The sequence below is a fragment of the Staurois parvus genome, unplaced genomic scaffold, assembly GCF_062004578.1.
Source record: "Staurois parvus isolate SC_StPar_1 unplaced genomic scaffold, SC_StPar_1.0 ptg000114l, whole genome shotgun sequence".
In the NCBI taxonomy this organism is placed as follows: domain Eukaryota; kingdom Metazoa; phylum Chordata; class Amphibia; order Anura; family Ranidae; genus Staurois; species Staurois parvus.
Window position 1 is genome coordinate 7,051,895 of NW_028317910.1, and position 25,524 is coordinate 7,077,418.

General features: G+C 42.2%; 1 protein-coding gene across 4 annotated transcripts in view; it reads right to left on the reverse strand.

Moving 5' to 3' along the window:
- The window catches only part of DCP1B (decapping mRNA 1B), a 50,220-nt gene extending 27,106 nt beyond the window's left edge, over positions 1–23,114 (reverse strand). Inside the window, exons 1-3 of one of the 4 annotated variants that reach the window (XM_089671836.1) lie at positions 22,791–23,056; positions 18,438–18,478; positions 15,485–15,612 (exon numbers count right to left, since the gene is read on the reverse strand). In XM_089671836.1, the coding sequence (XP_089527962.1) occupies positions 15,485–15,612; positions 18,438–18,478; positions 22,791–22,940 (319 nt within the window). In that variant the 5' untranslated portion in view covers positions 22,941–23,056. Of the gene's footprint in view, positions 1–15,484; positions 15,613–18,437; positions 18,479–22,790 lie in introns of all 4 variants that reach the window. The other 3 variants (XM_089671835.1, XM_089671834.1, XM_089671837.1) reach the window with 3 other exon arrangements.
- Between the last annotated feature and the right edge of the window lie 2,410 nt (positions 23,115–25,524).

A 25,524-nucleotide genomic window follows, 5' to 3' on the forward strand; every position in this document is an offset into this window, starting at 1 on the left:
GCGCTGAGCATACCCTTTGGCGCTATATAAATACTGTAGAATAATAATAATAATAATAATTGCCGGCCGTAGACAGGACGAAAACCAGCAGACTTTTTTTTTTTTACAATGGTAGTAACGTCGGCCGACTGAACGACCGATTTTATGATTTTCTAAAAAAAAAAACCCATCTGGTTTTCTCCAAGTATATGGCCTGCTTAACAGAGCTGATGCAAATTTAGGGGCACTGGCTAGGGCCCCCATTCACACATGGGAATGGGGCCATTTGGAATTACATGCAGGAGACTCAGCTGGGATCCATGCAAGTAGGAGTGCATGGGAAGCCCCACTTAGAACAAAGGGAGTCTGACAGGGACTGTAACTATTTGCGGCTGCACACATGTAATCGCTCATGCAGCGATTACCTGCGGCCTCATTAGTAAGTGTGTGTAGTGTTTTCATGCAGTTACTGACAAGATCACCTGGAATTAATTTTAATAAAGCTGCAGATTTTAAAAAAAAAAATAAAAATACAACCTTTGAAATGACCACATGAAAAAAATAGAGAATCAGTTTAGATTTTCATTAACTTTCAAAAAGTAAAAATATAAAAAAGAAGAAGAGGGGAATCTGTAAATGTATGGACCTGATCAGGAGACAGAGGCAAAAACATTGTCACCCATTAACAGGACATGACTGAAAAATGATATTCATCCAGGGTTTATTTTAATGAAATCTGAAAATTTTAAAATATATATATAGAAAAAATTGAAGTTACAGTAACAAGTTAAAGATTACTTAAAATATTTTACTTCATATTTTAACCCTGACTTGGCAGCGTAGACTATGGCTATCAATACAGTCATATTTGCGCACAAACACCCCACGTTACCTAAAGCATTTGCGATATAGCAGTAGCAGCACATCACATGGGCCTTTGTATTGCAGTTCTTGGTCATCTATGAACGATGGTAACTCGTCAAATATTTTCAACATCCTCTCCTGGGCCACTTTCTATCAGATCAACACCTCCGACCTTGTGCCAAGCCAGACAAAAATATAGCTGTTCCATTTCTGCCACACTCAGGGAACCAGGCGTTTGGGAAGAGCTCACAGCCCAGTCACTGGAGGATGAATTCCATTTGCGCTTGGATAACAAGTGTGAAAAACAGATGTATTAACTGCTGGCCGCCGAGAACCACAGCAACATAAACGGTTTTTCTCCAGAACACTGGGACTGGGGACCTAAGGCATGTCTCAGTAACATACCTGGATAATAGAAGTTTCAAATCCATAACTACAAGAGAACACAGAGAGCCAGACACACTTGTTCACGTGGGATTCATGGGGTTTGATTTACTAAACTGGGGAGTGCAAAATCTGAAGCAGCTGTGCATAGAAATAAATCAGCTTCCAGTTTTGTTTTTTTGTGAATGCCTAATTGAACAAGCTGAAGTTAGAAGCTGATTGGCTACCATGCACAACTGCACCCGATTTTGCACGCTCCAGTTTAAGGGCTGGTTTACACTATGCCTGGAGCTGAATCGCACAGGAACACAGTGCAATTCACATGCGGCTCTGTGTGATGCAATTTCAAGCCCATTCATTTTGAATAAGCTTGAATCGCACCAAAAGTAGTGCATGCACTACTTTAAGAAACCCTGTAACCCAATCGCATAGTACAAAAGTAAAATGCAATCCAGAGAGGGCAGGTGTTGGCAAATGCCCTGCATTTGGGAACTGTCTTTGGGGTGTGAAACGGCCCCTAGTAAATCAATCTCATAGTGGAACAGACCTGTAGAATAGGCACCAAATCCTGCAAAGAAGTCCAATTTGGTTATCTGGACTAGATAAATAGGCCTAGGCACTGGGTAGGAAGCTCACATGTGCAGAAATGCATTTTGGGGACGGGGGTTGGGCTTATTTCTTCTCACTTGCTGGGAAAGAAGTAATGGAAATCTCTCAAACAAAGACAAAAGTTCTTCTTCCCCCTTCATCAACATTACATTTAAAAAAAAAAAAAAACCCGACAGTTTTCATGACATATCAATGGGTTTCTGTGCTTTTCTATGCAAAGCAGGTAGATCATGGCTGCTAGGAGGAGCCAGCACAGTGCTGTACATAGCTAACTAAAAAACATCACAGTACCCTACCTTACTACTTCTTTCAAAAGTCCGCAGTTCAGATACAAGCAGTGCGCCAGCTCTTGGGAGGAATTACGCAAATACCTTGATGCATCTATTGTTATGAAAGGTCCAATATAAAATGAACTCTGTGCTGTTACCATGTATGCTACTGTAACATCTTTACATGTACCCTTGTCTTTTTTCTCCCCAATAAAACATTGAAACAAAATACTCTGATGGGTGGATATCAGTCTGGAGGAGTGGGCACTCTTAGACAGGCTTCACTTGCATTCAGACTGCCCTAGGTAAAACCAACATTTGATACAAAGCCTGTATGATTGAAAGAGCTTAACTCCTATGAATGAAAAAGGGGTGGACAAGTAGAAGAAAAGGCTGGATGATACTGGATGTCCTCCGGCCAGAAAACAGCAAACTCAATCTGACCTGCTGCAACTTCTAATGCACATTATGAGAAGCTCACAGTGTACAGTGAAATCAGAGTAAGCAATTTCAGGACAGGAGAAGAGCTTGTTCAACTGTGGAGGACTAAAAGGTAAGGCCGGAGTGCTGCTTTAAGGCTCCATTCACTCTTGTGCATGGGGTGAACTATAATTCGTGGGAGATTCAACAGGGTTTCCTGTGCACAGAGGCAAGTAGGAAGCCCTATTCAAAGCAATGGGAGGCTGATTATCCACTGCATGTTCAATTACATGCGAATGGCCGCAAATGCCTGTGGGCACTGTCAGCCTTGCATTGCTTTAAATTGTGTTTCCTCCCCCCAGCTGTTTACAGGAAAACCTGAGTCTCCCGCAGAAAATTGTAATCGGCCCCATAAGCAAATGTGAATGGGGCCTAAGGCTTCCCCATTAAAGTGAAAGAAAAAAAAAAAATAAACTGGCTGGAGTTAAGCATCATAATTAACAAAATAATACACTCACCGGCCACTTTATTAGGTATACTTTGCTAGTGCAAAGAAATTATCCTCCACACTATTACACCACCACCAGCCTGAACCATTGATACAAGGCAGGATGGATCCAGTCTCACCCTACCATCTGAATGTTGCAGCAACCAGTCTACCCATTCTCCTCTGACATCAACAAGGCATTTTCGTCCATACAACTGGAGCTCACTAGACATTTTTCGAACCATTCTCTATAAACTCTAGAGATGGTTGTGCTTGAAAATCCCATTAGATCAGCAGTTTTTGAAATACTCAGACCAGCCTGCTTGGCACCAACAACCATGCCATGTTCAAAGTCAGTTAAATCCCCTTTCTTCCCCATTCTGATGCTCAATTTGAACTTCAAGAAGAAGTCGACTTAACCATGTCTGCCCATGTGATTGGCCAATTAGCAATTTGTGTTATCAAGCAATGAATTGGACAGCACCGTGGTTAAATGATTAGAACTTCTACTGGCAGTACTAGGGTCGTTGGTTCAAATCCCAACCACGGCACCACCTGCCTGGAGTTTGCATGTTCTCCCTGTGTCTGCCTGGGTTTCCTCTGGGTACTCCAGTTTCCTCCCACACTCCAAAGACATGCTGGTCGGTTAATTGGCTCCTGTCTAAATTGGCCCTAGTATGTATGAATGTAAGTAAGTTAGGGACCTTAGATTGTACACACCTCAAGGGTTAGGGACGGATGTGAATGTACAATATATATATATATATATATATATATATATATATATATATGTAAAGCACTGCATAAAATTGATGGCACTATATAAGTACCTGTAATAAATAAAATAAAAATGAAATTGAACAGGTGTACTTAATAAAGTGGCTGGTGAGTGTACATTCAAGCTCAGATGTGGTGGCTGCATTTTTTTTTTAATCTTTTCAGACTTTTTTTTCCACCTTGTGATCCTACGAGTAACACCCTTCCTTAGAGGTGTAGTTTTTGTAAAGGCTAGGTTGCTAGTAAAGGAGTAAAGATCATGTACTGTTAAACAGCTGCATTCCTTATTTACATTTATATTTTAACTAGTTTGTCACTTTTTTAGGTGTTGTATTTTTTGCCCTCTTTGTCAGAAATAAAAATGGCATAGTTATCAAAACACCTGGTAAGATATCCATATTTGCTATGTTAAGAGCCAAATCTGATTGGGCTAGGCCAATGATCTGTGCCCTGTAGGACACTGCTATCAAACTCCTCTCTCTCCAACATGAGAGCTTCTATCAGTGCTACTGGTGATGGAGACAGAATACAGGAGCATATGTGACGCTGTGAAGTGTCTGAGTGACAGCCAGACAAAGTCAATCTCCCTGCAAGTCACAATCAGTAAAACTCCACTAGACAGAACTGGAGCTGAGCAGGGGGCAAAGGAAGCTACAAATCTAGGAGGAGATTACAGAAAACTCAGCAGGCTTGATTTCCGAGGCATGGAGGATCTTGCCACATCCCGCTGAACACAAGAAACATTTCTGCTCTTCGATTAAGACGAGAGCTTGGGCTTCATTTGTATGAACTGTCGTGGATATAAAGAAGATCCAAGATGTTTCACTCTCTCATCCGCCATGCCACAGCTTCCTACCGGCCTATGCCCAAGAACATGGCTCCACGGCCCAGTGTGTTCTGGAAAGGCAATGTAGTGTCGGAGATGGAGCTGGACTATGTCCACGTAGCTCCAGGAGGTAAGACAGCAACTTCAGAATGGCTTTTCACCATATTATATGACCCAAGCATGTTGAACTAGTGTTTTTTGGCCATATGTGGCCCTTACTACTTCTCCTAAGTCCTGATTGAGCCCCCAAACACTTCCATAGCTCTTAAAGCCTGGGTTTCCGAATAGTGTTAAGTATTTTAGAAAAATGTTTTCTGTCTCCTTAATCACAGATGAAAAACTGTATACCAGTTAATACTTGCAGGTGTTATAATAAAGTCAAAAAGGAGTATTACATGGTTTTGAACATTGGAGCCCCTCAGTGTATAAAATATGGCCCCTTCAAGGGATATTCTGGTTAGTCGGGTCCTTTGTTTTATTAGTCTGAAAGAGCTAATATAAATTGTGGGTCTTGGAAAAAAAAAAAATGGGGTGGTCTGTGTAATATATATACAGCACATGACCTGCTATGCAAAATTCCAATATATTAAAGCATAAACAAGCAGAGGATCTGTTTTGGAAGGAACAATTTTGAACCATGCACAGTTACCCAATAACAATATTTAATATACTGAACCGGTCCTTAGATGTGGCGACATTCAATTTCTTTTCTCAAGTACAGAAAAATATCCAATACAAGTACAAAAAATAAGATGTTGGACAACAGGCATACATGTGGGTTCAGAAGACTCAGCTACGATGGAGCAGCAAATGACTGGCTAACCAATCACCTGAATCCTTCCTCTTCTTGTTACATATCCCATGCCATCAGCACAATTATGTTAAAGATTGCAGCTTGAGCTTCTACAGTTGTTTCCTTCCTATTATCCAAAAATCTCCTCCCTGGCATGCCCCAATTAATGCCACGCATGTAAAGCAAGTTCCGAAGGCTGTTAATTACATGTGTAAAGAAACAACACACACACACAAAAAAAAAAAAAAGACTTTCAAATGCCAAAACTGGCAAATCAGGGGATGCTGGGTATTTGTCAAAGCAGAAAATTGAGAAGCCAGTTAGCAATTGCATCTGTATTCAGTTGAACTCCATGTTTTTCTTTTTTGCTACAATTGTGCGGGCTGTCTCTGCCACTCGTGGCATCTGTATCCCACTGGAGGCTGAGCTGTCAGCAAAGGCCATAATTACATGCAAATAACAGAAAATAAGGTTTTAATTCTGCATTTGCACAATTTCCAATTTCTAAGGATACCCATACTTGGTAGGGAATGATTTGCTACAGTACAGCCATGGCCTACTATTACAAAAAATATGTGCTGCAGGATTCAATTAGAATTCCATCTACATTTAAAGGAGAAGTTTACCTTCTGAACAAAAATAATAAATGCACATTTCTTTGCAGGTAAAAAAATATGCATTTATTATTGCTGGCTGCAGGAGTAAAGTTTCTGTAAAAGCATTGTACCAGCGATCAGTAGATCGCTGGTATCATGCAGGTCTCCTGCAGATCTGTCAGTATATCTGCTTATCCATACGGGATGTACGAGTAAGCAGATGTACTGACAGGAAGATGCAATGAACTACCACAGCGCTCCACAGCACCGCGGTAGTTCACGGAAAAAACTACAAGTCGAGAGCCGCTAAGGCTTTTGGGACTTGTAGTGCATTAATTCACGGAACTCAATCTCTAACGGCCATGCTGTTTTCAAATCTCACATATCATGAGGAACTTCTCCCCATACGATCGGTCAGAGAGAGGGGGCAGCAGCAGGTTGAGGCTGCAGCACTGGGAACATGTTACATGTTCCCCCCTTAAAAGGGTGGAACATGGAACATGTTCCCGAAGGTGAAATTATCCTTTAAGTTTTTCTTATTTCTCCTACAAAGTCTAACAAATACCTGTTGAGCCTGCTAGTGCAGTCTGTCTAATGCAGCTTCCTGTGATGGTATGACAACGATGCTGCACTATTTCTGAATTCAGAGCAGTTTCCCTCATAAACGCTGTGCCTGATTGCACTACAGTGAAATGAGAAGATGCTGAAGGGGGTGTGACTATCAGAATTCTCACTGCGGATTCACAAACTGGTATCTTGCAAATCAGCACTTGGCCATATCTAGTCCTGCGCACTGCTTTCTGGATTGACAGCACTGCCTCTGTTGTTGAAACCCTCTCTGTGAGCTACAGTGTCTGGGAGGGAGAACAGGTGAGACTCAAATAAAGAAGGGTTTGGCTCAACCAGGGAAGATAAAGGAAGTTTTTTGGATTAATTGAGTATCACATATTAACTGGATTTGGGACTTGTTTAGACATCATATGGAAGCCTTTAGTTGTACTTAAGTAAGTACTTTTTTTTTGTTATTCTATTACTTGCAGCACACCAAGCAACTTTGCAGATATAACCTCTTACCTCTGTGTTTCCTTTCCGTGAGTGTTAATAGCTGTCATCACAGATCCAACTGCGTTGTTTACATTCTGCTTGTTTGCAATCTACAGTGTAGAGCAACATGACTACAGACCAGGACTGAAACCAGGAAGAGTGGGAACAATCCAAGCTAGAAACCTAGCTAGAAACCATAGCGGGGAGAGCTCATCTCTGAGGACACCAGAGTGATGCAACGAACCAGACCCCAACTTTAACAGCAGATTTAACATTTAGGAGGTCAGTTACTCCCAAATGTGGTTTTAGAAGCATGTTTCCCATACAATTCCTCCCCTGCAGGTTATGCAGTCAGCACTGCTGAGTCATCAGCTGTAAAGCCAGTCTTTGGGCAAAATTGTTAACAAAAAAAAAAAAAACACAAAACAAAAAAAACACAAACTCTCTCCCCCACCACCCACCTTTTTTTTTTGTTAAACAAAAACCCTTCCTAAGTTCTTACCTTGCCTGTATACCACATCACGTGACACTGAACATGTCTGTTCAAGGAGTGAAGAGTGACAACACACTGTTGCAGTACAGGGCTGCTGCTGACCGGCCTATAATTGTTCCTGGTCATGATGTTACCACAACTACCGCTGCAATCCTTAGGACCTATTAGGAATCTACCGATAGGCCCCATAGAAAGGGCACCTGAAGAAGGATCCTCCTCACGATTGGGAGCCAATAGTAAACTCCCAATGACACCAGCATTGTGTCGCCAATCAGTGTGGCAAGATTGTGAGCTGCACCTAATGACTCTGGGTGTCACAGCCCATTAAAAGCACTGTCTCCAGCTGGCGTAAAGGGGCTAGACTAAAAGTTCAACTGGGCTTTAAGTATTGGGACAATTAAGTAGAAGTGAGTGTTTGAGGGCCAGGCAATCTTTTAATGACTGATATCAGAAAATACCAAGCTGCATTTAGTTTCAATGTACATGTATAAAAACATAGAACATAAAAATATCTCACATTTGGAACTTTTTTTTTTTAACTGACATATTTGTAAAGAGGATGATTACCTTGTAGATAAAAGCACCTTATATTGTAGATCTGCTTTCCCTTTAATCTACGGGATAGAGACTCTATGGGGCATATTCAAATAGCAATACATTTGACATTCAGAAAATATTCTCTGCAGGTGAATCTTCCAAGATTTATATGACAGTAATTGGTTCTTCACCAGTGAATGTTCAGTAAAAGTCACATTCAATGCTTTATAAATAGACCTCTACGTGTTACAGAGTGTACGATTCTGTACCTTAGTTCCCCCCAAGACGCCTCACAGCAATTTTCACATCAGTTTATAAAAATAAATAAAAGCACTCGTGCCTCTCCAACCTTCCAAGTACTAAAAGCTTACATTCTGTCACACTGTAGTACTTTGACTTATACTGTATGTACTAAGAAGATCTATTTAACATTGTATCATCCTGTTTTCTATAAAGAGGTAGCTTCATTTATTTGAATATATATTTTTATCTAATGCATGCAATTTTGAGCTCAATAAATTGCTTTTACATGGTGTAAAGAAACTGTATGTTTTTATTTTAATGCTTGCCTGAAAGTAAATTTTCATTAACCTTCCTACCTTTTGTATGATTTTGCTGTATCATATTTTGGCTATGGTACTGTATTTCACATATTACTTTGTGGATGCTCTCACTAGTTGCTCTCTGAATTTCAGAACAAGCCTTTCTGATCAAGAACTACTGAAATAAAAGGCGAGGAGCTACACATCAGTTTATTCTATTTAGTCAGCCAAAAGCTGAGCAGAGATGAAGAAAAAAAAAAAAAAAAGAGATCGGCCAGTTCCATCATCTATGGCTGTTCCTGCTTGATATAAAATCGATCTAATGATTGACTTCTATTGAACAGGAATATTGGAAATTTTTCATTTGACCAGTGGCTGCAGTGCTGATCAGTGTATTCAGACAGCGGAGGAGTCTCGGCTGTCAGATGACTATAAACACAGCAGGAAGGATTCCTCCACCCACCTCTCATTAGTGGATTAGGCCTAGTTCAAACTATTGTGGGTGTTTGTGGGAATAGCACCTGTTCCAATACTCACATGGGTGGTTGTGGGAGTAGCACTTGTTCCAATACTCGCAACTGCCCGCAGCCAAAGCAAACTGCTGTTTAAAGAGACGCGGGGCTGCCATTCATTCATAATGGCACACCCATGTATCTAAAATGCAACACAAAAGCACCATGCGATTTCATGCTGAGTTTTTTTCCTGCATGAATCAGACCCACGATAGTGTGAAAGAGGCCTAAGGGAATCTGTTTTTCTTTTAAATCAGCCCATCAGTTTTTTTCACACGGCATTTAAAAGCAGATTGGCTGTGCTCTAGTTAATTCAAATCAGTCTCAGACACTTTTTATTAATTCCCCGCATTACCTATCACAGAGATCACAGTACTTCCCCTGACAATGTCTTTATCTGCTTTTCTCTCAAAAAGAACACCACCACCTTTGTTCAGGTGTCATCCAGGGTCACCGTGTACTTTCTGGACTGAGATGCTAGCTCAGAGATGACACAGTCATGTAAATCCTGGTAACTGTGCAGTTTCTGGCTGTGTTCACGCAGATCTACTCATGCTGCAGCCTCTTGCCTTATGATTTGCTGCAAAACTACAACTTTGCAGTCTAATCACTGGGGATGAGGAGACTGCAGAAATGCTTCTTCCTGCCTGCAGCAGACTGACATCATCTCAGCCTAGGCACAGTTAGTCATACTGGAGCTTGTGGCTTTTTATTGATAAAAAGTGAAGCTTTCCAAAAAATGATACTGTTACCATATATTTTTACATGTCAGGAATGTATTCATGCAGACTTAATACATAAGCACACATGTTAATATGATCCCTTTACATAAAGTGTATATCTAAAGAAAACTGGAAAAGTGTCAGTTTCCCTTTAAAGTAGCAATTTGTTGCATGTCTGTAAAACTCCTGCAAATGTATTGTATTAAGTGAGACGGGTTTGGCATTCTCGGTGAGATACTGGATAATGATTTTGAGCTCCATAGGATGAGTGTCTTAATGTATTCCCCTATACTTAATTCTTGCTTTCAGTAATTATAGCTGTAACGCCACACGGCAGCTGGTGGATCCCGGGTTGGGGCGGTTCAGCTGCTGTCAGTGGGTGCCCATCTCCCGGGAGCAGTCCCTGTACTAAAACCCAATCTGACTTTCGGCTCAGAATTTTAAAGCTGAACTCAAGGCAACATATAAATACACAGATGAAATTTATATAAGAGCGGTGTTACCTGCTAGAGGATTTGTATTTCTGTCAATCCAGTCCTGTGATTTAACCTCCCTGGAGGTATTCTTGAGTGCAGCTCGGGGTAAAGTTTCAGCACCACAAGCGGAACCCCAAACTACACTCGGGAATACCTTGCAGCGCTGCCCTCTTCTGCACTTACCTTGTCCTTCGCTCCCGCGATGTCCCTCCTGCAGTGTCCCCGGCAATGTCCTCAGGCCGATGCCGGCATCTGTCTTCTGGGTTCCGTTCCCTGCGACATCAGGACGTACGGGGGACGGAACGGCGGGAAATTAAAAAATGTGAAAAAGTGACATTCACTAAATACACTAAAATCACATAGTAAAACATTACTGTATCAAAGCATTTCACATACATTTTGTCCCGAGTGCTTTGTCCTGTGCCCTGCCTGCATTTTTACTGTTCTTTCTGCCTGGAAACTGAGAAACGTCCATGGCGTCCAAAAAGCGTCCCTTTTGGTCAAAAGTTGTTTTAGACCGGCTAGAGAACAGCGATAGTAAATTAGAATCACTTGCAGAATTGAGTGATAATGATTCGTGGGGAAATTTGTCATCAGACACTGAAAATGATTTTGCGACTTTGCTCAGTGATGTGCGAACTTGGCGCTCTATTTAAAATTTCAGCGTTTTTGGTTTGATCATATTATTGAATTAAATTTATTATATTATTTTTTATGATCATTTATTAAATTATAATTTTGCGTTTCAAATTTTAAGCATACCCGGGATGTTTACTAGACACTTGTTCAGACAGATTTCAGTGAGTTATTCCTAAAAATGACAGGCCTACAATAAAAAAATACATATTTCCACGCAAAAAAATGTACCACTTTGAGCACAGAAATACTGACATAATCAGACCGCTAGGGAGGTTAAACAGTTCTACCCATAGCACAGTTCTGTCTAACTGGGCAAGAGACTGGATTTTTTTTTGCTGCCGTTCAGTAACACTTACAGGTTTTGTCTCTCCCCCAGCCTATTCTTGGATAGTAAAAGAATAAGTAGCAGACTGATGCACTCATCTCTTGGTCACTTTGCTTTCTCCTCCTATCAGCATGTCCTGTGTTAGAATATAAGCACTGCAGCACAACTGATTGGCCCCTGGTGCTGCTTCCCCCTCTCCCAGCCTAAACTCTGCTGTACAGTGACTGCAAGGGGCTAATAGCAAGTAATATGTTTTTATCTATATTGGCTGCAATTTGCATTCATTTTTGTATTTTATATGTGCTTAGGGTTTGCTTTTACAAACTCAACCAAGTGGTACTGGTGGCTAATAATGTCATTGAAATAAAACTCATTTATAAGACCAAAGTTGAAACTCAAAAAAAAAAAAAAAAAAAAAATTGAATGGTTAATTCACCATTATGACAATGGCATTCCTAGTTACATGTAAAACAGCCCCTCCCTCTACTTGTAAAGTTAAGCAGCTATGTTTGCCATAAGCTTTCACAAATGAGAAATTTTTCTTCCTGCCGCTGTGATTGACACACTTCCCAGAAATCATAACAGAACTTAAAAAGACAAATAAAAAAGGCATTTCCTGCACACAAAGATATTTTTGACCATATACATTCAAAGACCCTTGCACATTTAAAGTAATGCTGGAGCTACTACACAGACGGTGAGAATACAGGAAGATCCCCTCAAACTAGTCTGTTTGGTTTGGTAAGGGCTATAGTAAGCCTTGCATTGTTTACTCAGAACAGGAGCAGGCATAAATATGCAGTGACATTTCCAAAAATCCTTGCAATGTATAGAGGTCACTGGAGGCCCCCACACACAGATGCACACACCCCTCGAAACAACTGAAGTTTCTCATTAAAGTAGATATAAACCCTAGCTGACTGGTATTGTGTACCATAAACAATTGCCATTCATTTTAATAAAATCCCATTTTCACCTTATTTCATTTTTTGAAGCATATCATGAACATGAACTCAGGGAAGGTCAAGGAATGGACCATGCATCGAACCCCTCGTGGTTTGCATTGTATTGTTACTGTACTGTCGCATGTTCTGTCCCCCTTTGTAATGTACAGTGCTGAGCAAACTGTTAGCGCTTTATAAATACTGTATAATAATAATAATAATGCCTGTGTAATGTGTGGTGAAATGTCCACTTTTAATCTCTATGTCAGTTTATGTCTATTTGACCGGTTCACAGCGCAGGTGTACAAAGGAAAGAAAATGGAGTGTTATCACACTATAACGGGAAATGACCTTCATGGCAGGATTACCAGACATTACAATAAAAACTGCAGGGGTAAATGAACTTCTGAAAAGATATTAACATATTAAAGTTTTTATGAGATTTTAGTTATTGGGTTTATATCTACTTTAGGTCTCTTATTAAACCCATCATCTCAGTGATGTCTCTAAAAATTTTCTGCATAAATGTTTCAATATCATAGGATTTGATTGCAGTACTATGACAACCTGAACAAGTCATTAGGCCTGTGTCTAAACAGTAACAAATCCAACACACAATTAGAGGCGGCTAATTGAAGGGGGAGTGTGGGGGAGAAGGGATCAGCACAGCTCATAGTCAAGATCCGACTTTGAAAAGGATAATTTCTACATCAATAGTTAGAACATGGTTGCTAGATGGATGAGGAGGTGTTGTATGTACATAGACAGTGGTGGAGATCTCTGCTGTGCATTCTCTGTGATGACAACCTGTCATTAATCATCCAGAGATTGTCTTTTGTAAAGAGATCCTGTGAGTGGAAGATGTCGCAGCTGATCCCAGGATCATTTAAAAAAAAAAAAAAATCTACCAAGTGTGCCTTCCTTATTGCCCTTAGACACCCACCTTCCTCCCCCTTGTTGGATTACAACACACTTATGTCACAACACAGTTGATTATAGTATACGATATTATTAATTTGCACTGTTACAGTACATTTTCAGGGGAATATATACACGCATGCGTACAGACGTAGAATGACAACCATAATTGAGCGCATCTAAAATGTAAGTACTCTGTGTGTGTGTGTATACACAGGTGTATAACCACATACAATGTATTCTGTCAATCCCGTCCTATAAGCAGAATCACGCACCAGCTGGGGCTTCAGGGTGCTGCAATTAAAGGCATATTTTATGCTGTATGCCTACTGTATATGCCTGATTTAAAGTGCAAGTATACTCACCTTCTCTCCAGGTCTGCAATGGCCCGGAGCTCCTCTCAAGCTGCTGACACCTTCAGCTCGCTGGCTTCTGGGTATTGATTCCTGGCCATTTCCATTGGCTGGGCCAAGATGATGTCACTTCCGCGCAGGCACAGGAGTTTAGTCATCTCAGCAATACCAACATTCTATTTAGCTGCATGTGCGAACAGGCAGGTAAGAAGCTTTAGTGCAGAAGAAACATAGTAGGTTTCTTCTGCAATAAAAATCCGGCCTGTTCCCATTTTCTTTGTTGTGGTAGTGAAGTCATGGCATTAAACAAAAAAAACAAAACAAAAAAAAAAAAACAGAAAAAAAACAAAAAAAAAACAAAAAAAAAAGGGCCCCCCTGTAGGTTTAAGTCATAATATACTAATATGCACCACAGACTAGTACAATATGACAGACTTGCCTACACACAGAACCCTCCAGCACTGTGCCATCATGGCTCTCTGTGGTCTTCGGCGGCTACCATCTTCACCCAGTCTTCCTTCCATGTTTCCTATCTTCAGCCACTTTAATGGCTGGGCTGAGGTGATGTCACTCCCGCGCATACACACGGGAGTCATACACATTGCCGCGTCATGCATGACTGGGCTGTAAAGGTAGCTTGAGATGCACATGTGGAACTCAGATCATATTACCCATTGATGGGCAGGGGGTTGATTTATGACAGAAGCCCTGCATGTCAGCGGATTTTTATTTGTTCAGTTCACTACCACTTTAAAGTCTGTGTGCATGAATGCCAACCCTCCAGTGAGGAATTTACATTCCTATACATGTTGTACTCTACTACAATACAAAAGATTGAAATTAAAAAAAGGATTTTTAGACTACAGAATGCTCAGTTTATGTCAAGGCAAAATAAAAACACGGCAGTGCATCTCTGCAAGACATACATTTTTCGCTGTGATTTAGCCCTTTAACAATGCTGCAAATACAGAAAAATACCTCTTGCTCTGCCAGAAATTCAGTATGCTCCAAACTTCCTGTAGTGAACTAACAATGCTTCCTCTGCTGCAGTGAAATCCCAAACAGCATTGTCACCCCCATCCAATTCTTCCCTGTTCAACAACAGAACAACTTCTCTTTTCATCTCCAACCCATAAATAGATCATGATATGACTCCTTAACCCTTTGAGGACCTAGGGACGTATTTGTCCCATGTTTTTAATTGCGTGTATCATCTGATTAAGAACTTAAAACTCTTTTTTTTTTTTTGGTTTGAGTCAAAATTTTAGTTCTTATCAACAAACAACAAATGGATCTAGCTTTTTGCCAATTATTTCATGAAATGGCTTAATTACAAGCAACTGAAGTGTACGAACTTTAAAAACAAAAAAATTGATTCTTTTGGCGTTCCAAAATCTTACGGTCCTCAAAGGGTTAAAGTGTTACTAAACCCAGGAGCCTGCATTCACTATATCCGGTCTTATACAGTACAAAGAACATGGAAATGCAATTACTTTAGTAAATGTATACTGCTAAATACCTTTTCTCACCAGCAATATATAACCATCTTGTGACTTCTATCACTGTCCAGCCAAGCACTGGTTAATCTTGTAGAAGGAGTTTCATTTCCCTCTGACTGTCCTACGAGGCTGCATAACCCCTGACCCTCTGTCTGGAGAGTGCCGATTGGCCCTGTGCTGATCATATGATCATATGCACCCTCTCTAGCAATGCACACCAAACAGACCATGTGCACACTTGCCACTGCTGCTCTAATTATGGCAGATGGATTGGGGACAACAAAAAAAGAGGAGGATCAAAGAAGACTGGATCAAACAGCCTTTTTGCACAATGCAGATGATTAACCCCTTAGATTCCATAGTAAGTATAACAAGCATGTTTTAATGCATATACTGACTGCTTTTATGGTTGAGTGTTTAGTAACGCTTTAATTATATACAACTAGAACAAGGCCACAAACAGGTCCCATACTCACATCGGGCATTCCTGTACAGCAAAAAGGGATCCTGTAGCTGGAAGTCCAGATCTTTTGTTATAGGTTCTGTGCGGTTTTCCATACTCAGCCGGTTCATAATAGTGAAGCCATGTTTCGGAGATGCAGATCTACGGGCACGTGACATTGAAAATAAATTCAAGTGATTCTAAATTCTAACAGCTATTATAAATTCTTTATTCAAGTCCAGGATTTATATATAATATACACTGCTCAATAAAATTAAAGGAACACTTTTTAATCAGAATATAGCATCAAGTCAACTCTTGGGATATTGATCTGGTCAGTTAAGTAGCAGAGGGGGTTGTTAATCAGTTTCAGCTGCTTTGGTGTTAATGGAATTAACAACAGGTGCACTAGATGGGCAATAATGAGGTGACCGCCAAAACAGGAATGGTTTTACACGTGGAGGCCACTGACATTTGTTTCCCTACTCATCTTTTCTGACTGTTTTTTACTAGTTTTCCATTTGGCTAGGCTCATTGTCACTACTGGTAGCATGAGGCGATACTTGGACCCTACAGAGGTTGCACAGGCAGTCCAACTCCAGGATGGCACATCAATACGTGCCATTGCCAGAAGGTTTGCTGTGTCTTCCAGCACAGTCTCAAGAGCATGGAGAAGATTCCAGGAGACAGGCAGTTACTCTTGGAGAGCTAGACAGGGCCATAGAAGGTTCTTAATCCATCAGCCCTACAAAATGACCTCCAGCAGGCCACTGGTGTGAATGTCTCTGACCAAAACAATCAAAAACAGACTACATGAGGGTGGCCTGAGGGCCCCACATCCCCTAGTGGGCCCTGTGCTCACTGCCCAGCACCATAGAGCTCGATTGCCATTGAACACCAAAATTGGCAGGTCCGCCACTGGCACCGTGTGCTTTACACAGATGAGAATAGGTTCACCCTGAGCACAGGTGAAAGGGTCTGGAGAAGGTTATGCTGCCTGTAACATCGTTCAGCATGACCATTTTTTTGGTGGGTCAGTGATGGTCTGGGGAGGCATATCTATGGAGGGACATACAGACCTCTACAGGATAAACAATGGCACACTGACTGCCATTAGGTTTCAGGATGAAATCCTTGGACCCACTGTCAGACCCTACGCTTGTGCATTGGGTCCTGGGTTCCTCCTGGTGCACGACAATGCCCAGCCTCATGTGGCGTGAGTATGCAGGCAGTTGATGAAGGAATTGATACCACTGAATGACCCCCATGCTCGACTGACCTAAATCCAATAGAACACCTCTGGGATATCATATTTCGGTCCATCCGACACCGCCAGGTTGCACCTCAGACTGTCCAGGAGCTCAGTGATGCCCTGGTCCAGATCTTGGAGAAAATACCCCAGGACACCATCCGTTGTCTCATTAGGAGCATGCCCCGACATCATCAGTCATGCTACAAGCATGTGGGGGTCATACAAACTACTGAGTACCATTTTGAGTTGCTGCAATGAAATTTGGACTAGCCTGCTGCATCATTTTTTTACTTTGATGGAAATTAAAATTATCAACCTACAGAGGACTGAATGCAAAGACATCCTGAAAATTAAATGATGGCGCATCCTTGCATTCCTACCACATTACCCAGTCCATACCAGTATAAATATCCAGCATATTTTTCCAAATTGAGATCTGTTGTGTTTTCAAAGCGTTCCTTTAATTTTTTTGAGCAGTGTATATATATCTCATTTGGAACATTCCTTCCGGTATGAGGGTATGAAACTGGGAATCGGAGCAACTATGTCTAATTCAAATAAGTTTGACCTTCGTGCATTCCCTACATTAAAGTAAAAATTCCCCACTAACTGATCCCCCCCCAAACACTTATCCAAGATCTGTCAGCAATCCAGCACTGTCCAGGCTGCAACTCTTCTCTCTTCACGTTCTGCTCTCACAGGACACACAGGCAGAAGTGGGATCCAAAGGTTCCTGTCGCTATCAGTCAAATTCTGTAAGGAGGAAGGGGGGGGGGGCATGGCCAAGCTGTGCTGTGTGCATCTTCAGACACACACACAGTCTGGCTCAGGAGCATGCCTGCACGAGCACCTAACTAGCACATAGCTTGCTATGAGAGCACCCACATGAAAAGCAGCAAAGAGCGCTAGCAAGACTTCAGAAAAGGAGGTAAAAGATTGACCTGGGCAATACCATTGCACAGAGCAAGTAATTAAGCCCCCCCCCTTTTTTTTCTCTAAAATATATACTATTATCATCTGCCTACAGCACCTAGAATGCTCAGAATCCCAAATCTCAAACCTGTTTCACAGGTGTTTTTTTGGGGGGTCCCACAAGTGTTTTTCTAGGGACCAATCACACTATGACATTACTGTGTTCTTTACTACAATGTGTGGCAACGCACATAACATGCTGGTGAACTGCAAACGCACACGTGGTGTACAGCAATATGTGACATACACTACATGTGATGCCAAAAATTGTGCATGTAACATTTCTGCCAGTGCACTGTAACACATGGTAAAGAGTTGCTGCATTTTGCATTGAGTTATGACATGTCCATGGGCAAGATGGGTTAGTGGAGCCATTCCAACAAATGCCACTGCACAAACACATGTAATGTGCACGGAGTGTGGTTACATATGTGCTTCTACAGTGCCATAGTGTGACTGGGCCCTAAGTGGTGCAAAGCACTGTTTTCAGAAGAGGGGACAAGTCACTATTATATCAGATCTGATTAGGTAGTTTAACTCTCCAACATCCACCAATGCATAAAATATACTTTTATTGTGGAGTGACACTTTAAGGGGCATACAGAATGTTATCTAGGACAGATAACTGGAGCTTTCAGAATACTGTTAGTGGATAGAAAAGTATGCTGGGAGTTTTAGTGACCTATCATTCTATGGCTAAATATTACAAAGTTTAGAAGAATGTAATATACAGTATGACATACAACATATATCTCATTCTCACCTGCTATACACAAACAACGTCCCCTCCACATCTGTCTTTTCCTGCAAGAAGGAAATCAACAACGTGAGAAATTTACCGCAACTTTTCCCTAAAAGGCACCCTGAGAATGTGTGATCCAAGGACCCCAGATTACATGTTTACATTACTTAAAGTGTGTGTAAACCACAATAATGAGCAGATTTGCGTTTCCTTTTAGTCTTTTAAAAATAACAATTACAGTATTTTGTTATATCTTTATATAGTCATCAATCTGCCATAAATCCAGTGAGCTTCTAAGGCTTCATTCACACTTGCAATGTCATACTTGCATTCAAGTATACTTTTAATTGGTATAATTCACACTGTGCATTTACCTGTGTCTAGGCCTCATTCACACAGATGTTTGGAGGAACAGCCAGGGTCTGACAGAGAAATTCCAGTATTTTAACATTTGCTGCACTAGCAAATACAGCTGCCCATAGAGGTGAATGACTGTACGTGATTGTACTCATGTAAACACCAATCCTTTTTTGCATAGACATTTACCCGCACATATGAATATGGAGAATACGTCTGATGCAAAAAAAAAAAAAAAAAAACACTGGTGTTTACATAAGCATGTACAACCATTCACCTCTATGGGTGAGTGTATGCACCACCTGTGGCTCCCCATGTGCAGGAAATCACCAGGATTTTACACCATACCCTGCTAGTGCCTCCAAACATGTGTGTATGAAGCCTTAGTTGTATTTAAAGTAGCTTTGTTTAGAGAAAATAGTTTGTTTGTCCACATACAGATTGGTTACTGAATGTGATCTAACGCATGGAAACGCAAGTACACGCAAATATTTTTACTCTAGGTTCACACGTGTACAACCTGTATTCTGCAGGTAGGTAGCGCATTCATTTCAATAGGCTGCCCTACCTGTGGAAATGCAGAGAAAAAAAAAATGACCCTGGTTCTTTTTCAAATCGTGCTGCGGCACCATGGCATTTGGCACGAGAAATCACACGTTTTCCAATGCGTGGTGGTGCCATTAAGAATTAATGCAGGCCCCGTGCATCTGCTAAAGAGCAGTATGTATTGCCTGCAGGTCCGAAAAGTGTGCGATTTTGTGAGGGTTCCCAACCTGAACAAGTGTGAACCTTGGTATAAACACATAAGAAGTGTTGTGGAAAAATAAAAAGTTTGTTTACACTTCTCAGATCTATTTCTCTGTGTTTAAATAACATAAATGCAGGAGGCTCAAGTGAATGTAGCCTTGTGTGCTGTGACCTCTGCCTATACAGGCTTTTATCAGTTACACCCAGCTCTCTTGGAGGACTACAGAACACCTCCCCCCCCCAATGTTTTGGATAAGAAGAGAGGTGTTCTGTAATCCTGCACAGATACAGTACAGGGAGTGAGCGCTGTCACCCTAGGACGTGGGGTATGTTGAAGTGCATAATACGGGGGAGGGGAGCAGCTCTGGATTGGAAGTGAATTTGCACATTGAGGACTAGGAGGAATATGGGAGGAGGAACATTTCCTATGAAAAAAAAAAAACCAAAAAGCCTAGCCTACATTTGGAATTTAACAAACTTTGATGTATTCTACAGTATCTGTTGAGCTGGTAAACCCTTCAAGACTTACCAAGGCTAACTGTAATATCTTTTGGAAAGATTAGTATTTAAAACAAAGGTAAACCTGCACTGGATGACGTTTTGTTTGTTTTGTGCGTCATAAGAACCTGTCACTTCTTCTGTGATGTGAACAGCAGGGGGCACCATTGTAGTAGAGCTTAGCTCATCTACACTGATGTCATCTGTCATTTTATTTTGCAGTCAGCCTCTCAGATGAGTGACCTGATCCCTCACACATGGAAGAGTGCTGGAGAGATCCTGGAGGTCTTCTATCATCCCAGGTTTTTTGTGTGACTGTGGTGAGGACATCAGAGTGTAAGCTCCTTCAGTGCAGTCTAATGTGACTGGCTCAATGCTCTCTGTACAGCGCTGCAGAGTATGTCAGAGCTATATAAATGTATAATAATAATAGAGTGTGACTGTAGTGGACACTAGGGACATTGGAGTGCAAGCTCCTCTGTTGCAGAGACTGATGTGACTGGCTCAGTGTTCTCTGTACAGCACTGCAGAATATGTCAGAGATATATAAATGTGATATATAAGAGTGGAAATATCCACTCTTCCTACCACTCCATCCCCCACAGCTATCCCCTCCCTCCTAGATTGTAAGCTCGAAAGAGCAGGGCCCTCAATCCCCTCATGTTTTGCATTGTATTGTTATGTCATATGTTCTGTCCCCCTTTGTAATGTACAGCGCTGAGCGAATGATAGGCGCTTTATAAATACTGTATAATAATAATAGTATGTGACTGTGGTGGAACATTGGAGTGTAAGCTCCTCTGGTGCAGAGACGGATATGACTGGCTCTGTGTTTTCTGTACAGCACTGCAGAATATGTCACAGCTATATAAAATGTACAATAATAATAAATAATAGTGTGTGACTGTGGTGGGGACATTAGAATGCAAGCTCCTCAGATTTCACACACTCCTGACTCCTCAGTGTGCACAGCAGTATGATGGATGGTTGCATATTTTTCTTAGCTGATGCATTCACAGGAGCTGGGAGACAGGCAGCTGACTCTCACACTCAAGCTGCAGAGTCAGACTCTGATAAAGCACCTTTAATTCCTTTGTTACTAAGGCCCTGTTCACACTCTGCACTTTTGTTGCACTGTATAGCACCTTCCCGGCATGTGAAAAGCACATGTAAAATAGTTCCCTTAAAATCCCATGTAACTGTTAATATCTGTGCGCTTTTCGAAAGTCCTGCTTGCTACATCATCAGTGTGCTGTGTAAAAAAACACACCTTCCATTAAAAGTCAATGGAAATGTACCAAAAACATACTGCACTTTTTTTAAGCCTTGTTCACATATATGAGGTTTGAACTGTCCGAATTTGGATGACAGTGTATTGAAAAGTGTTCCTATAGAGGGTGTTCAGACACATGTAGTTGAGCTGCACTGCGTTTTGCAAAAAGGGTCAGGTGAGTGTTCTGGGCAGTGCAATCTGATTCTGCAGTTCAATACACTGTCATCTGAATTCAGACAGTTCAAAAATGCATCCAAAAAACACATATGTGAACCAGGGGTGAATAGCACTAGAAAACTTACTGAATTTGCCCTGCATGTAAACCCAGGCTAAGTGTGTTTTTGGAGTCTCATGTCCATTTTTCCCAGGTGACCAGGGAGGAAAATGCATGTGAAATGCACTATGTGTTGTATTTTGGAATAGAACTATAGACAGACCTTTTTCCCCCACATTTTGGATAGAGCAAGGGAGGGTTATCTGTTAGATATTTTTTTTTCCGCCATCTGTGTCCGATTGATGAGATTTCTCTTCACTTCCTGTCCCATAGCCAAACGGGAAGTTGGAGGAAATCCCTGCAAATTACAGGAATTCCTTGGGGACCACCAGAGCTAGTGTCCCCAGTGGATGATTTCCCTTCTATTACTTTTCTGGGGACAATCCAAAATTTGTGATTTTCTTTTACTTTCACTTATAATAGCAAACAGGACAAACAGAGAGGGGGAATCTCTCTAAGGGGGGGACAGACAGCAATATAAACTGACGGGGTCTAATCCCTCTCTACTATGACCAAAACTAAATAAAAAGTTTCCCTTTAGTTATACACAAAGCTCTAATACAGATATGCGTTTTAAACTGCATAGGACCTTTTACAGCTCCCAAATGTCAATGGGCCTGAAGGGCCTTTTCACAAATGGTAAAAATGCAGTGTTTTGCTAAATCAAATTGCGGTTTTTGTGCTTTTTCTGGATTCCTGACTCCCAAGCATGCACCTGTGAAACTTGGACATGTGACGCAAAAGAAAAACCCCAACGAGGCACCAAATGTGTGTTCTCATTAAATTACAATGGGAAGTGCGTTTTTGATGCGTTCCCATTGAATTACAAAGGAAGGTGCGTTATTGGTGCACTTTTGAAAAACACATGAAAGATGCAGGCATTTTCAAAACACCACACAAACACGGCCCACTAATGTGAACCGGTACACAGGATTTGAAGGGGAATTCATTTCATGTGCGTTTGTAACGCTAGAATGGTGCGTTCCCGTGCGTCCAAAGCGCACCTGTGTGAAAGGCCCCAAGTTCCCTCAGTAATCTACATATTCAGTCTGTGTCATACTAGGTGTACTGAGGAGCCAATGCACAGCAGTGACTATGGCAACCACCAAGAACTCACTTTACTGCAACACAGGATGGACTCTGGTTGCCATGGTTACTGCTCTGCAGGAGACGATGTAGGAGCCCCTCTGACTGGAGCTCAGCCCCCCCCCTGCGGGTGACTCACCCACTCGTTGGCCCGGTGGCTAAAGGTGTAGAGGGCCACCTGGCTGGCCACGTCCACGATGCTCTGGATGTACGGGTCCTGCCTGCGTAGGGCGGCCAGACTGATGTCCAGACCCCGGCCCAGAGCGCCACTGCCACCGGAGGTCGCCATCTTCCCCAGCCAGGCCCGAGCAAGGGAGCGCCGAGCAGGGCGGAGAGCTGAGCAGCGAAGGGCGTTGTCATAGCAACCAGGAAGAGAGTAGAGTTGCCATGGCGAGCGGTCGGTGCGCAGCGCTCCTCCTTTCTTGCGCAGGGCACCGCTTTTGGTCACGTCCCTCTCCGCCCACACCGCAGGTAATCACACACCTAGTCCCGCCCAGTACGCCAAGGAGGTTTAATGCACGACACGCCCCACAAGGCTTACTGGTCGCTGGACACGCCCCACCCCGGTGAGCAGGACGCGGTCCTTCCCGCCCACCAGTCAAGGTGGATTGTGTTGGACACGCCCCACCCCGCCCACACTGCAGGGGACAATAGCTCGGAATTATAATGTATTCTAGGATGTGACCGATCACACGTCACCTGTTCGGTGAGCTGCTTCCACAGTACAGTACACGGTGTAATCCGCAATACATAACATTTGTCCTGTGCCCTGAATACCATATTTGTCATAAAAATAAATCCCTAATATCACTTCTGTCATCCTTTGTTCCATCAGTGCTGCTGTTCTCTCGCAGCCTCCTTGCAGCCACATTCTGTCTACATGCACTCCACTGATGGCTACATGCTATTTCTCAGGGTGGCTTTCCTGATTATGACAACAGCCCGCAACTTGTAGCCTCCACTGAAAGCCCTTGTGAAGAGGTGACAACACAGGAGCACAATTAAAAGCCAGGAGTAGTGTTGTCACCCTATAACAGGAAGTGCCCGAACAAGAGTATTCATGGCAGGATCACCAGGGATCATTTGATTGAAAGCTGCAGATTTAAAAAGATTGAAAATGACTATTAAAATGACAGTAACGGGCGGACTGACCATTTGGAAACTCGGGCACTGCCCGAGGGCCCGGGGTCAGTAGGGGGCCCCATGCCCCTGGTACCTTTTTCATAGGGATTTTTGAGTTTGGGCAAGGACACGGGGCCCCATGGTCCCCTATTGCCCGGGGGCCCCATGAGTTTTCAGTCCGCCACTGGACAGTAACATGGTAAAGTGGAACAAAACCCTCCTATATATATATAAGGAAGCTGCCATCCTATCTTCTGTTTGATCTGCAGTTGCCATGGTGCTGAACATGTGATCAATTATGACAACAGCCATTAGATGGCTTGACAGTTTGGCTGAGAGCACAAGCAACTGTGGCAGTAATTATTAATGGCATGCCTTGAATTTAATTGTTTTGTGAAACCATTACAGTGGAAGCCCAGGCTGAACCTCGCTAATCTTAAAGTTACATAGTTCGTCTGGCTGAAAAAAAAAGACAAAAGTCCATCTAGTTCAACCATAAAAAAAAAGTTATAATCCTATACCCACAGTTGATCCAGAGGAAGGCAAAAAGTCCAGCAAAGCATGATCCAATTTGCTCCTGCAGGGAAAAAACTTTCCTTCCTGATCCCCCGAGAGGCAATCGGATATTCCCTGGATCAACTTTACCTATAATATTTTGCTGAAGCCCAAAGCCCCCGAGCAGCAGTAAATCTTCAGGCTGTCGGCAGATCAGCCTCTACAAATTCAGGCACTGTGCCTAAAACTAGAGAGCATCTGAGCATGTGCAGAGCAGGGTGAGTGTGTATTACTGGATTTTAAACAGTATAGGCACTTACTTTTAATATTGTACATAGCTATACCTGCAGAAGGGGCCAACCTGAAGAGATCTAGCAGGACTTAATATTCTGATGAAAGTTCCACTTTATGATTAGATTCCATTTAGCCCAGACTTACACTTCTGCTTTAAAGCGGAGTTCCAGACGTTTTTGTATTTATTAAAAGTCAGTAGCTGCTGATTTTTTAATAAACACACACTTACTTGTCCCAGGGTCCAGCGATGTACTCACCTGCGCTGTCCCTTCTCTCCTTCTGTCCTCCACGGCGCTGGCATTTCTACTGTGGGCACCAGGCTGTGACAGCTTGCGGCTTCACAACCAGGTGCCCACTGTGCATGCGCAAGTTGAGCCGCACCCGCAGATTGGGCAGCAGTCTTCTGGGACCTGTGAAAGTTCCCAGGAGACTGCGGGAGGAAGGAGGGGGCTGAACTTCTGGCTCACTTCGCTGCGGCGAACTGAGCCGGAAGTGGGAGCGGGTGCCTGTCAAAACCAGGTACCCCCTCCCCCCCAAAAGGTGCCAAATATGCCAGTGGAGGGGGGAGGCAAATAAGCAGAGCTTCCGATTTTGAGTGGAAGATAGAAGATTTTAGTGGTTGCGTTTATCTACCTCCCTGTAGAGTATTTCATTTTATTATCTTTTATTATATTATCTGTTTTTATATTTTAGTCCATAGTGGATTTAAAAATCATGATTTCTTATGTAATTATATATCTTGTTCATTGCTCTGCAGTACTGTACTAAATGATCATTTTATGATCTGCTTCTGTAAGATATTCTTTACTGTATACAGTACATAATCACGGACGTTCGGGGGAATTTACTAGGGGCTTGTTTACACTAGCATCAGTGCTCTGAACAGAGATCCAAGGTGGATCACTTTTCAGAGGGCATTTGAGGTGTTATGTTGCCTCTTCACTGCCTGTTTTACCTCTTAA